At 42.0% G+C, this 15,319-nt stretch overlaps 1 protein-coding gene across 1 annotated transcript in view; it reads right to left on the bottom strand.

Moving 5' to 3' along the window:
- ca16b (carbonic anhydrase XVI b) overlaps window positions 1-9,501 on the bottom strand; it is a 99,992-nt gene extending 90,491 nt beyond the window's left edge. Inside the window, exon 1 of the mRNA XM_062402833.1 lies at window positions 8,743-9,501. Coding sequence (XP_062258817.1) covers window positions 8,743-8,827 — 85 coding nt within the window. The 5' untranslated portion in view covers window positions 8,828-9,501. The remainder of the gene's footprint in view (window positions 1-8,742) is intronic.
- Between the last annotated feature and the right edge of the window lie 5,818 nt (window positions 9,502-15,319).

The raw sequence follows: 15,319 nt of genomic DNA, 5'->3' as shown, positions 1-15,319 counted from the left end.
TGTGAAGTGTAGATTTGCTGTGACAATAACGTACAGCACCCGTCAACCCTTCAGCGCGCACCACAGTTTGACAGATAAACAGACACTCAGCCATTTGCACAACAGCGCAGTGAAAACAGCTGGATGGTATGTTTTTTTCCTTATCTTTTTTTTTTACGTTGAACATATTCAACTGTTGACCGTGTTGACGTATAAATCCTTTTCATTGTCTAAAGAAAACTTGAGTTGTCTTTGTTGAGGGAGTGTGAAATAATATCTTTCTGATGTATGAAAATGTCAAAAGGAAAAGGCCATGGTATTCAAATCCCTAGTTAATTAGGGTTCCAGTACTAGGAGGGGTTGAATGTTTGTGTTGAGGAACAGAAATATTTGCATTCCCCAAAGGGGAGCACGTCAACAGGATCGATAGGGTAGACTCTAAACTCCTGTTCTGCCTCCAAAACCATCTAACTCAGCACATATCCTCCCTCGGAAATCTCTTCAATTAACTAACAAAGTTTCACACTAGCTGCCTTGGTCGTTTTCACAATATCACAAAATATCACTTGGCACAACAGTACAATGTCTAAAAGAGCTGAATAAATTAGCACCTGGAAACGGTCCACCACCACCACCACACCATGAAAAGCTTAGCCCTCTTTTAGGTAACGCGGTTTGATACCAATGACCCTCATTCCACTGTTGTTTTAGAGCTTTCTCTAGGAATAAAGAGAGCTCCCAGAGAGACAGTCCAAGTGTGTGTGAGAAACAAACAGAACATCAATCTCATTCCAAGCCCAAAGGAAAGAGCCTGGGGACGGATCTCTCACGATGTTAACTTAGGGAGAGGTGGGAAAAAAATGCATTCAACAAGGAATTAATGGAATGGGTTTAGCACTGGAGTGGAAAAGTGGGTATTGACTTGGTGTTAAAGTCAGCCTGCCAAGCTGCATCTGATTACAACTACTCGTCTGTATTTACCACACAATAAGCTCATGATAAATAAGCCTAAGTAGTTATTCCATTGTGTAGTGTAATATGTGATGTGCTATTGCACTTTCATTTGTGTACTATTAATTTATATAATGTAGTTTCTAATATCAACATTAGATCGCCATGTTATATGACTATGTAACTGATGCACTATGTCAGATCAACTCGTAACCATACAACCATCTCTCCTTTGATAAAAAAAATGTTTTTTGAGTGCCCAAATGTTTCTTTAGTCCTATTTTATTTCAGACTTAAACAAACTAACTCGTAAGTAAGTCAAAGTCTGATGTAGCCATCGGTTGGAAAAGACTTTTTGCTGTTGGTTACTTGGAACAACTAAATGTAGCCAATTGTAGCAGCTATCGTATTCTCTTAAATTGACCTTTCGCCTCACACTCTTCTTCACAATACTTCCCCTCATGTGAATTCAAGAGTTGGGTCTCCTGATATCCATTGTTTATACTGCTCTGTAAAAATATCCACCTTTATTCTACCATTGTATTGTAATTCGCTAGATTATTGAATTTATTCTTTTGAAAGCCACTTTATATGTAAAGAGCAGAACTGATAAATCCCGCAGCTGAAACAGCTTACCAGTGATATCCAATATCACACTGACGCATGTGTCTAACAATGAATTATTATTATAATTATTGTTACTTTGTAAGCAGTTTCAAATTTGCATTTTTATAAACTGTATATATTTACATAGGTGATTGTATTTCAAATTTATTTTGGGCCTGATATTTTTAACATCTTTTTTATTCCTCATTATTAATATCAACCTCAACAATAAAATAACTGTCAAATAAAATAACTACAACAGATAAGACATCGAACAAATAAAATATCAGTATGTTTAAAAGCAGCCGACTGGATAGTTTTCACAAAACAAAGCATCATCCAGTTGCATTAAACCAATACCCCGGGGTGCTCCTTCACGAAATGTGCTAAACAACAGCCAGTGCCAAAGATCTAATGGCTGTCAGGTTTACATGGCATGGTTTCGGTTCTATTTAAGCATTGTGTTACTGTTCCATTTAAACAAAACACGTGTCTGTTCAGACACTGACAGTTACTCTGCACAGTTAATAACACTGGAGTTTCTGAGCATTTTAAACACAGTGTAGTGGCTGTATTTAATGTAAAAGTGACCTACATTCATGTTTCTTCTACATACGGAAACACACTTGTATCTTTCCCACACACTACAGCTGCTCAAAACAACAGGATAATAATTTATGCAAAGGTTAAAAATCAATTCATCAAACACTACTTGACTCTCCTGCAGAAAGCGTATTTGGCAGTCTGCAGAGCACCGTGAGCTGGATAAAACATGCACAGCCTAATCCTATATCTTCAGTGATTGTCACCATAATTCACGACAGGGGGAGGGAAACGAGCCTCGTGGACGGGGTAGCCTACTTTTTGAATTTGTTTTTCCTTGACTCGTAAAAAAGACTATTTTGAATGTAGCCCAGTGACAGAGAGGTGAAAAGGGAAAAAGAACAAGGAAAAACAATGAAACACACGCTCTGTTGACCCACAATAAAACAATGCAGGAAAAGGGAGCCTGAAGGTTCCATTGTCTCCACTCTCCACAGGGCAGCGCTGATTGACAGTTCAGCTGTAAGTAAAGCTGACAGAGTATCACATCGCGGCAACACTGTTTAAGGGCAAAGAGGACGTGGAGACTAAAGGACACAGGACATTTATTGATATGGCCAAGTCCTTGAGAGCAGCAGTGAATGTCCTTCAGTGACAGTGCCTTATTGCCTGGACATTAATCACTATTGTCATGAAGCACAGGAAATAAGTACCCTAGTTCCCCCAACAGCATGTTTCCTCCCTTGTTTCAAAGCAGCCCGGTCAAACCCAGTTTCCATGTGCAAGTGCAAGAGTGTGTGTGTGTGTGTGTGTGTGTGTGTGTGTGTGTGTGTGTGTGTGTGTGTGTGTGTGTGTGTGTGTGTGTGTGTGTGTGTGTGTGTGTGTGTGTGTGTGTGTGTGTGTGTGTGTGTGTGTGTGTGTGTGTGTGTGTGTGTGTGTGTGTGTGTGTGTGTGTGTGTGTGTGTGTGTGTGTGTGTGTGTGTGTGTGTGTGTGTGTGTGTGTGTGTGTGTGTGTGTGTGTGTGTGTGTGTGTGTGTGTGTGTGTGTGTGTGTGTGTGTGTGTGTGTGTGTGTGTGTGTGTGTGTGTGTGTGTGTGTGTGTGTGTGTGTGTGTGTGTGTGTGTGTGTGTGTGTGTGTGTGTGTGTGTGTGTGTGTGTGTGTGTGTGTGTGTGTGTGTGTGTGTGTGTGTGTGTGTGTGTGTGTGTGTGTGTGTGTGTGTGTGTGTGTGTGTGTGTGTGTGTGTGTGTGTGTGTGTGTGTGTGTGTTTTCCGGGTTGGACATTGCTCGGATAGATGAAATGATTTGGAGGAAAGTGGCTGTGAGTAATTCTGAATGATTAAAACACCACTGTGACCAGCTTGGAGAATCTTCACCGAGAGACTGGGTGAACTCAACCATGCACACACATTAATGAAGTTATGAAGAATTGTCTTGATTAGCATAAGTTAAACCAATAAATGCTTTAATCACTATTAATGTCCAATTATTGTAATTATCATATGAAATAATGCACCGTTCTCAATAATGTGAGCAGCGATTAACTGAAATATCGCACTTCAATGTAAATTTTTGCCAGAGCAGCTCACATCTCTGAAGCGTGAAATTCACTTGTGAATATGCATAAAAATGATATTTAAAATTAATATGATTTATAGTGTTTATCCTCAATAACTGAAGCAGGGCAAGACCTGCTCGGGTTTTTCCTATGCCACACTATCCAGGACAAAAAAATAAGGATAGGATGGCGTGTGGTATTAAAGGAGAAGGAGAAGAGAACAGACACAGTGTCTGTTACCACACTGGTCACAGCTGCACACATGTATTCAGTAAGCTTGTGAAGCAAACGTGACAGCAAAGCAACTCTAAACAATACTCCAAGTGTTGGATCTGCTTGAAGATGTTCTGCTTCTGACATTCTATTTACATCGTGACAGAAAATGTGACAGAGCTGTTGTATAACTAGAAGAAACCGGTGCAGCTGTACCCAGTGGACATAATGTTAGACCACACTGTAAGGCTCACGACTACTGATGTAATGTGATGCACAAAAAAACAAAGATTATTTTGTGATTTCATTAGGAGAGCCGGGAGTCACAGATTACAGGCTGTGGAACATTATTATACGTCTTCTCTTTATGCTTGTGTTGCTCTGCCGGTGATAATGCTTTGTCTCCTAGCTGGCGTTAAAGGCTCCCTGTGGACGTAGTGTGATCCTCTATTGTGCATATACATATTTACGCATATGCACACAAGTGAGTGAGGGTGACACAGTCAGTAGACATCCTTCCTCTGGTTCTGCCCAATTTAGCAATGTGCCAACAAAAACAGGAGCTATTATGGTGACCGTGTTCGAACAACGACATTATAACAAAACCTTATTATTATGCAAAACATTGCAATTCGAGTGGTTCTAAACACCTTGGGACCTTTTTTTGTTTTTCATTGTGGGAACCTTTGGGCCTCTCTATGACATTCTTGACCACATGAAGGGCTTTGATATATTTTATGTGTTTGTGCTGTACAAATTAAATTGAATTATTTCCTGACAATTGCAGCAAATATAAATCTCGCACAAAAAGAAAAGGGGTACAGGGTTAACTTCTAAGGATGATGTGAATCATCAATGCTATGCTCATTAAATATATTGTGCTTGATTGTCATTCGAAAACTATCAATGCCAAGAACATAGATAAAACCCTCATGTCTGATGTGACAAGCAATTCAACAAAAGGCTCACCATGTGCCATAAAATTTCAGATTTCCCTTGTTTGGAAAAAATTACTTGAAATTTCTGTACATATATCCAGCTCAACATTTTCAGATATTTAAAAGAGAAAAGTTTGATATTGTAGATTTAACTGATTCCCTCGTGCTTTCTCTTCCAGACTTCCTTCAACTGTGAAATAAGACGTAACTCATTTAACAAGCTGTTTTCCACCAAGTGAAGAACTTTGTCAACATCATAGATCAGTTTGAAGAAAACAGTGTTAATCACTATAAACACATACTAAACAACACCCAACCATTCTCCAAAGCTAAAGTACACTACACTTTAAACTATTATAGTCCAAACTAAGTTATCAATAAAAACTCAATTTAAAGTATGCCCATTATCATCAAGCAGGTAGATTAGCTATTCGTTTAATGTGAAAACAATAGGCAAAGGATGAGCATCACAAGCAGGTGGATAAACTGTGAATTATCTGCACATGACTGAAAAGTGATTACAGTGGCAGTGATTCCCCATCGGACCATTTATTGGGTTTCACAGGCATCTGGTGGAAACGACAACAGATAACAGTTGCTGAGGCAATCCATGGTGGAGATTGGGCATATGTTGCTGTAGCTATTTTAGAACCAGGGGAAAGTTGGTATTAACATCATATGTCAGCACTGTACGTACTGAAGCAATTATCCAGGGAAGATTCAGAGGACCTTGATGATAACGATGCTGTTGCCAACATCAGTGATGTCCAGACAGCTGGCATCCTGCTGGCACAGGAGTAGATCAGGACCTCATTAATATCATTAATGACGCCTTTTCTCTCGTACTAGTATTCTATACGTTCGGAGTGAGTGGAGATAGTGTATCCCTGCAATATATGGCATACAAGCATTAGCCAAAAAGTTGTTTATTTAGCATTTAAATTGCCAGAAATCTGTTCATCTCCTGTTGTCTGTGCTAATAGCTATTCTACAGCTTTGTATCATGAGGCATTAAGGCCTTTTCCTAGAGTGCTGAATTCCCATAAACTTGCAATCATTTCCTCATTACTTGTGTGATGTCATCAGAAGCATTTCTATAATTATTGCCAAACTATGTTTCTGATGATGACTGCAGAGCTGAAAAATGGCTGTGGATGCGATTTCAGGAATAGCTCAAGTCATAATGATGGACCGACAGATTTTTTTTTTATACAACCATAATATCGTAGCAAGGGTGTGAGTGAGTGTAAGGGGAAACATTCTAGGATATTTGTGAGAAGAAAAAAAAACTGAAGATTGTTTTTCTAACGAGGGCTGATGATTTTGAATTACATCTAAATATACACTAGAGGAAACCTTCTCTGAGATATTATGAAATTAGGCCAATTTCTTCAACATCGACACCTTAAAATGCTTTTTTGCATTAATTCAAGAAAGAAAAACAAGCACTCTCCTTTTTTTAAACACGAGTTTACTCTAAATTTAAAAAGATTTAGGTCAACCAGTCTAAAAGAGCAGACAGACGCATGTGAGCAGCGAAGAAGCCTTTCCATCGGACATAACCTCCACCACCTACTCGATGGGGATCCAGGTTGTCTGTGTTGCCTTCCTGCCGTCTGCCGGAGGTCTGGTGTGACATGCAATATGAGAAAACTCGTGTGTGAGGCTACTAGTCAATAACACTGCAAACTGAGGACGTGGAAGCATGGAACAGGGGGATTTTGGGGCAGAGGGGGTGACTCACAGAAACCATTCTCCTGTTACATCACTGCTACTTTAGTATGGGGGGTGACTGGTGCCACACGACAGGTGATGACTTCAAAACGTATTTGAGACGCAGAGTAGCTTCGACACGATTTAAGATGACAGTGAATAATAAAATGTTCTATACATTTCTTAAGGAGGGTTAAACATTTTTGGGCCATTTAACAAAATATTTGGCCATTTAGCCACTGATTGAAATGCTTCTAATTCCCAGAAAAACCTGACTGATGAACATGTGATCTTAAGACTGATATTAGTATCAATAAGAACATTGGACCTTTTGTTGTCACATTCATTTGAATGTGGGTTGGGGGTTCCTTGTTGAACTGATAATGTCCTGTTTTAATTGCAAATATACTTTACATTCTAGAAGTGAAGCCGATCGTCCAGCGGAGGGCGCTTGTTATGAGCTTGACCTATTGCAATGCATGCCCTTTTGACCTCTTAGTAAAGTAACCCATAAATGTTATGTGGTATTCCTACATAATGAGGGTTGGCAAGCAATTGATTATCAACTATTATTTTCGAATACTTGACCAGTGTTGCAGCATATTCTGTCACCTGACAAATATGTCTGCTATAATTTCATTGCATCATATTTGTCCAACTGCTGCAGGTTGTTGGTAAATCTCATCTGTCACATTGTAGAGTTCAAGGCTGCTGCACAGTATTTTCAACTCTTGGCCGATTGTCATTTTCTTTTGGATCTTATAATTTTAGAACACACAAGCTGGATGATTTGGCCAGAACGTCAGTTTGAAGGAAACAATTTCCCAGTGGTGACTCCAGAGACTTGAAATCTCCGTGAAACTCGCAATATCTTTTTTCTCTTCAGATTTTTTAGGGCAGTTGACAAACAACTTGTAGGCACATTACCACCAACTTCTGAGCTGTAGTGTGGAACACTAGCATGATCAAACTAGAAGAAAAACCAACATGAAGGAGGAACGATGTCTTGTGTTATGTTCTGCAGCCGGAAACAATCTATAGTTGTTGTCATGGCTGACAGGGTGTATACAATTTCAGGGCAAACTGGAGGTGAGTTGGAACTTTAATGTTGTTTTAAGGTTGGTTACGCTTCCAGCTCAGCTCGCTCTATCGCAGGTTTCTGTCAGAGCCAATTATTGTAGGATGGAGACATTTACGATTCGTGATCAGGGTGGCTCAGTCAGTCGGAAGCAATACGAGGTTGACCCCCCCCAGTGGCCACAACACCAAAGAAAGATACACACACTTCTAGATTATTAGGGCAGATAATTGGCAGAGAGTGACCTCAAGTTGGGAATACCCCTACGATTTAAGGAAGGGTCAAATCGGATTCATGAAGTTAGTCCGATTATCCTCTGGGGTGCAGCAGCCTTAAGGATATGACAAGATACGTAGGATGATGATGTAGAGGGGGTAATGATAGTCTTGTATTCCCACTGCTAAATCTCAACCAGCACTGAATCTGAGGGGCCACAGATGTCGGTGCATCAACAGCAAATCCACAGGACTACATCGCATCAACAGCAAATCCACAGGACCACATCGTGCGGGGACTGCACTTGTGCTCGAGTGGCATTAATCGCCCCTCATACTGGCACGTCCATCCGAGAGGCAGCGGCGCAAACTGTCGCCTTCATCCTCCTCCAGAGGCCGGACCTCCGCACATGACAGCGGGCGGACACGGGCTGCACCTCCCCGCAGCTGGAGCGGCGCCGCGGGGAGCTAAACTTAGGAGACACACAAAGAGCACCGCTGCGGGCTGGAGACCTGGCGGAGGGACAATGAACCCGGGGGGACACGAAGTGAGACAGCGGAAAGTCTCAGCTTGGGACTATCGCAGGAGGAGCGTTGTGGTGCATTTGCTCGGTTGTGAGTGTGCACCATGTTGAATAAGTGTGTGAGGAGGAGAAGCAGCACGTTTAACGGAAGGACACGCACACACACATTCATACAGCTGCTCAATCAACCGCATGCACACAAATCACGGAGGTTCGTCGGTCACAGTTGGACCTATAACTCGGCTCGGTTTGGAAACAGTTAACGGAACCAGGCTAAAGTAAATAAAATAAAATACAAATACACCCCGAAACCCACAGACAAAAGTCGCCTTTTATCCCCCTCCAGTACACCAGAGCTCCGCAGCACAGCGGACCTCTATTCGGGGGAACCACGAGCGGCCGACCCATGTTGTGTGTCGGTACTCACCGGGCTGACAGGCTCTGCGCTCGGGCAAGGTTAAAAACATTAAGGGTAGTATCCACCAGCAACTCGGTTCCCGTATCCTCCGCATGTTAGCCCACTCATGGAGAGCAACAAGAAGGCAGCGGGTCACAAAGTTTCTCCTCTTCTCTCCACAGTCTCCTTTTTCTGCTTTTTAATTAAACGTGAAAAGAAACGGTACCGAGGGGAAATCACGAGCGAAGCTGGAGCCGGTGTTGGCTCAACGGCGGCGGCAGCAGCAGCCGCGGAGACAGGGCATCAAAGTCCGGGTTAGCGGCTCGGCTACACACGCTCTCTGCTTTCTTTGGATAGTAATGGTAATAATGGAGGATAGAGAGGAATTCAGATTCTCATTCAGCCCGGGCTGGGGCAGTTGTTCGCCTCGAGGAGCAAAACGCCACACGCACTTCTTCTTCACCGTCTGAAGTCGGACTCCACCGCGCCTGTAGCAGCGGGCTTCCACATAGCGACATTCCCGGAGTGAGGCAGCCGGCGGTGGTGGAGGAGGTGGAGGCGGCGGGTCGATCAGTCGCTGTCTTCTTCACTAACTACCGCGGGCGCCGTTGGAGGGAAGGAGAGAGTCACAAACAAAGTGGTCGCACGGTATCGAGCGCTCATCGTTCAAGTGATTATCCGCAGCGTCAGCGTGACCGAGGGGGACGCACGACGCGAGGAGGAAAAGTGGAGCTGGAAACGTCCCATTCTTCCCATCCAGGAAGTCGACTAGCGGTCAGGCATGCACGGATATCTGGCTACTGGTCCCATCCTACCGGACAGGCTGAGAGGGAGGGAGGGAGGGAGCCTGCACGGGGCGGGGGCCGAGCAGGGAGGGCGGGGGTAAGGGACGAAGGGAGGGTCTTAGATTTGCTGAATGCAAATAACCCAAAGGTTGCATGTGGGCTGGAAATGGATCCGAACCACTCAGGGAATGCCAGACACTCACGCTGAAGGGTTAAAGTAGAATATATTGCAGGCTACACAATGTACGGGGACAATCTTACCAAGGTTAAGTCAGTCCCGCGCTCGTAGAACTAAGATTCTGTATTTCGTAAACTGCTTTCAGACATGCACCGAACTCCGCAGATCCCCCGGATTTTCTCCGGAGAGTTACATGTTGGGAGAGCGAGAGCCTCCGGGGTATTTGCGGACACTTTCCGCCTCACCCCCGAGTGTAATGTACGCAGTAAGTCGGGAGAATACGAACACTAGCTGGGGAGTGTGACACAAACATACGAAAAGAAAACAAACATCTCCCGGTGTCATACACGTTGACGACACCAACAAATGTGTCACAGGAGTTTGTGGTGATAAGAGTTGACACCGGTGTGAGGAAAATCTCTAAACCGGCTGTTAATGCGTCACTTCCTGCCTCTGTGTGCTGCACCCAGCTGCACCACCTCTAGCTTGACCCAATCCGGACCATATCCTCAGGTCATGTCTGAAAACCGGCTTTATATAGGATTTCTGGAAGCCAAGAACTGGTCTCAGTCTCTGATCACACATCATGCGGACTCCCCGGTCCATCGATCTCTTACCGGTATTTTGGACCGCTTGGCTCCCAGTGGCGCCAACACCAGACAAAGAAGATCTGTATCCATTGATCGTTGTTAAATGCATGTGGTGAAATTACAAGTAATGCCTGAAACAACTTTCCCTTTCTAACCATGCTTACAAGTTGTCTGTTCGAGGTGCTACCATGAGGAAGAGACCAGACATCAAGTTGGTTCAGGTTGACAGGTCCAAACGAGGCCTCCTCTAAATGTTGCATCAAACCTGATGAAATCCTGCTCGAGGGTTATCTAGCTTCATCTGGACTACAGCCTTGTTCTTACAAGCCCACTAAATCCATTGATTTCACCCCCCGTCCTGTATTCTCCACTCTTTTCTTGCTTCCTCCCAGGCCCCTTTTGTTAAAATGACCCTCCTGTGGCCACACTGTGAGGTCCCTTTGCCTCCTGCTGGCAGTACTGTGAATGGAATACTTTAACAGCAATCATCACCTGAAATCTCATCGCGTACGAGTGTGCACTGATTGGAGAATTATGCATCCACCGGTGACACTCCCCTAGGTAGACGTGTAGTCAGTGGTGTTCTTGCAGAACTATCCAGCTGGACATTTAATTTGAGGAATCTGATTAAATTTCTCATTTAATTACCCAGTTCTCTGCAGGGCCATTGAGGACAGTCACAAGGGCCCTTTGCTTTTAATGTGAGCCATCTGCTTCCTCTCCAAAAGGCCTACCTTTTCAAAGCCCCACAGCCTCGTGAGCATACTCGCACGATCCTTCAGGCTGCACTACATACGTGCACTCGGCACAACACCACCACGGTTGACGATTATTTCCAGTTTTGACTTTATTCTGACTGATCCCATGCATTTGTATTGCTATCCTGTTCTGCCAGGCAACCCGGGTTTCAAACTTTGATTCATCATGCAGACAGATAATGTGTCGCAATCATCCCAACTCTTATGAGTGTAGGTAAATGTCCCCAGACCCATAAAACATCACAAAAGGGCCAAGAAACAAATAGAGTTAACTTGGATTAATATAAGTTCTAATGTACATCAATATTTTGCCATAATAATCTTCAAAGCTTTATTTATTATGTCTCTATTCACTTATCTATGAGTGAAATTAGCCTTGTGGTTTGCCATATAAAACTTCTAAAATGAATTAATTAGTCATAAACTCAATCAGTAATTATTCTGAAAATCAATAAATTAACTTGAAAGTTTTTAATTGGGTCAGTTAATAAAGTTATCACTCTTTAGTGGCTTATGTGTTGGTCCGACTGTCTCAAGACCACATTCTTATGCAAACCGCGTTATGCAGGACAGTGTTATGATGAGCGAGCTAAAAGCTAAGAAGCTAATACCTCATTCAGAAGGAGAATTTGTGGAGGGACCTTTGACTGCTGCGGAGCTGCTGCACCAGACAAAGTAAAACTAATTTTAAGTGTCAGTTGTCTCACAGAGTGGACTGTTGATTACTGCTATAGCAAAAGCTACTAAAAAAATTTGAATTAAAATGTTCCTGTCTGACCTGCTAGAAAACTAAGGGAACACAACAAAGAAATGGTTGTTTGATACAAGAGAGAAATATGGTTCCTGTCTTTGAGTAAAAACTTGATTTTGGCCAAACCCAACTGTGAGTAGCATCTTCATCACTATCATCTGACATCAGATCGATCCAAAGCAAACCTGTAAGCTTGCAAGCTGCTGCATAATTAGGTTATTGTGATATTTGTATGATCCCAAAAAGGATGGAAAAAGCTTTCCCACCTGCGATTTAAGTAAATATCCAGATGCCCTTTTTCAACTGTGAAGATTTGCTGCTGTGGTCTAAACTATATAAAAAGGTTGTTCAGACAAAATTGGAATCGGAAATCTTTACCATGGAACCTCTAAGTTGGGAAAAATAATGCCTCAACACTTGCAATCAGTGCAAACCTAATTAACATTCTAAAATTAAAAAGCCAAGGAAAAATGTGTGGTCATAATTCAATCAATAAGCCACAAGGCTCCACGAAGCCAAAGCTGTGATCTAGTTGTTTTCTTTGGCAAAAACATTGCCTTGAAGCTGTTTTGAAATCAACCGTGACATGATCCAGGCTTATAGCTTTAAAAAAAAGGATGAGTTCCACCAGGCTTTTTTATTTTCATGTTCAATAAATAGCATGCGAATAACAATGAAACCGAACAGATGGGTGACATGTCCCTCATGATCAATTTATTTTAACCTAAGAATATTAAAAAACGAGTTGCAGCCGAGGAGCTTTCTGTCAGATGAGTGTTTGTACTTGGAGACGGATTTTGCGGTTGCACCTCAGCGGCTAGTGAAACATTTAATTTCCCCCCCAACAGTATTGTCCCTGCATGACCTGCGTTGTGATTTTTCTACAAACATGTGAAAACTGGAACCAGCAAAAGGATTATAACTAATAATAAAATGCAAAGTTTCACTCATAGCATGCAACCTGGATGTCTGACAGATGCACTGAGGTGTCACTTCACTAACTTGGTGCAGAGCCACTTCCTTTTTCTGTACGAAAGCTGTAAGCACACATCAGCAGCCATAGCCAACATAACCTTAACCTCTACTCTTTGCAGTCTCTATTAGTTTCATGAGGCATTTGCAATGTGCGCTTTGACATTCTAATCTTTTTCACCCTTTGGGAGTCCAGATCCTTAAGGCATCCTAACACTTTCTCTGACAGTTAAATTGTGTTTCAGATTTTTTTTTTTTTTTTTTTAAGAGAAAAGGTGAGAAATGTATGATTCATGCGAGTCCAGCCATGACACCGCGTTGTCCCCAGGGCAGCTCCTTCCTCTTTGCCCTTAAGTGGTTTGCGAATCACACTTGTATTATTTTTTCAAACACATTTCACATGTTGACAGTTGGTACATTATGTACGACTGTGTGCATCAATTATGTACTGCAATTCAGGCTATGACCATATATAATTTATCTGATTCTCAATCTCCTCCATTATTTAATCTAAAGCTATTTTTACCATTATTACTCTCCCCAAATAGTTTTATCTTTTGTGGGTCTCTCCTCTAGTTCTTCAGATCATTGTGTCATGTTTCTGCACTGAATCTACTCTGCATTAATGCTTCAGGAGGGTGTCACCAGCATCTGTCTGCCACAGCAGGACGACCTTAAGAAGGGTGGCATGCTCCAACTGCAAGGAGGGGTTTAAAAGTAACCCTCTACCGAGCCAATAAATAACAGTTATTGTTTTTGTTTACTTCTCAAAGAAAGAAAAGGAAGAAATATGATCTCAGACTGAAATGTCAGAGGAGTGGGATGTAATCCAAGATGGCAACTTATGCTACAAACTGAAATCTTCCAGTTTTTCCAGCTCGATAAATGGTTAACGATTGAAAATTTAAGTTGTGTTATATTTGCATCAGGGCTGGATAAATAAATCTGAAAAGTTTAAAAAAAATGTTCTTTTAGGACATTTATCTGAGCTGATATTGGGCTTACAATTAGACACAGCAGTGTGGCCAAGACAAACTCAAAATTATGGCAAGTACAGACATTTCATTGAAACATTCAAAGGACTATACATGACTGTGTGTACCTTGTACTCCCTATTTACTGGAATGACATTTCTTTGACTGCCAACCATTTGGTGCTTTCTTAGCACTCCCTGGTTATATTTAACTCGTCACTTTCAAAGAACACTGATCTGATTTAAATTTGGTTAAAGTCACGTTATCTTGTGTTGAATGCTCGTTTATTTGCAGAAGAAAATGTGGATTTTGTCTACAGCGGTTCATGTCCTGAGAATTCCTCTTGAGGATTAAGGGTCGAAATTTAACTTTTAAAAATTATGCATAAAACAAAGTAGCCCCTGGTAACACGGGGGAGTCGATAGCATTAATACTGAAAGCAACATAATTCCCTGAGAGCGCATGAGAAACTCTGGTTTCTTTGGAAATAACGACATACAAGCCCTGCCATGCCACAACTATTCCTCTTGTTGTTTATAGATAATATTTCATGTATCTCTTGCTGGGCCGATCAGTTTAAACCTGTTTTTAGAGTTAGTTTTTAAATCATGATACGATCATAGAGTTGTTTCGTGTGTGTAAACTATTTCATTCATCAAAGTAACCAAGCCCAGTGCGATGTGGAGAGGCTGTGATGTAATGTGTTGCTGCAGCTGACCTCATTTTGGAGAATGATTTTCTTTAATGCAGAGAAACTGAAAGAAACGTGGAGAGTTTCAGATCTGGGTGGTCAGTATTGGATAAAGGAAATGTGAGCAGGGGGGGAAAAAATACTAAAGAGAGAGAGTTGTGACTTGAATAATTTGAGGCTGTAGTAGTTGCTATTTGAAGCCAGTAGAGGGTGTCTGCAAAATTCATGTGGCCATTAATCACTGCAGTTGCTCAAACCACCTAGGACCATCAGTGAAGCTCCCGAAGAATGTAATAGATTCATTTGTCACAGAGGGCCAATGAATTCCAGCGAACAAGTCCGAAGGATGCTTCAGTGGCCAAGAAATCCGGCTGTAAAGTCACAGTGTCACTGTGTATAATAAAGTCTATTGAAGCCCCAATAATTGACTTGAAGTCAGTGTATCAAGGCCTTGTACAAAGGGTTAGTGCAGCTTTCCAAAGAAAACTCTTTTTCTACTGTTTGCACAGTGGAAAAACAGGCCCAACATATGGATAAATATATGATATATCTTTTCCATTGTGGCTTATTTATAATATCGAGCTGTGAGACATCAATTTAGAACCTGTCTTTGTGGGTGTTCTCGACACATAGCAACCACTTTCCTGCACTTGGCAACAGCTCTGTCTTCCTCCAACGTGGAAGAAAAACAGGCATCCCAGAATATTCAGTGACAAGATCGGCAAAGCTCTGGGATCAATTTTCATTTGGCTCCCAATAACTTGTAATCATTTGCAGGTGACTAAGGATTGTTGAGAGTTATCACCATTTATCAAATGACTCAAACTGCTGGAGAAACACAGAGGAGTCTGGAATTGCTCGAGGATAAGAATGTGTCGATCGTTTCTCAATTACTGGAAGTCAAAGTA

Source organism: Platichthys flesus, chromosome 2 (genome assembly GCF_949316205.1).
Source record: "Platichthys flesus chromosome 2, fPlaFle2.1, whole genome shotgun sequence".
Classification (NCBI taxonomy): Eukaryota; Metazoa; Chordata; class Actinopteri; order Pleuronectiformes; family Pleuronectidae; genus Platichthys; species Platichthys flesus.
This window is presented reverse-complemented; position numbering and strand designations above follow the sequence as displayed.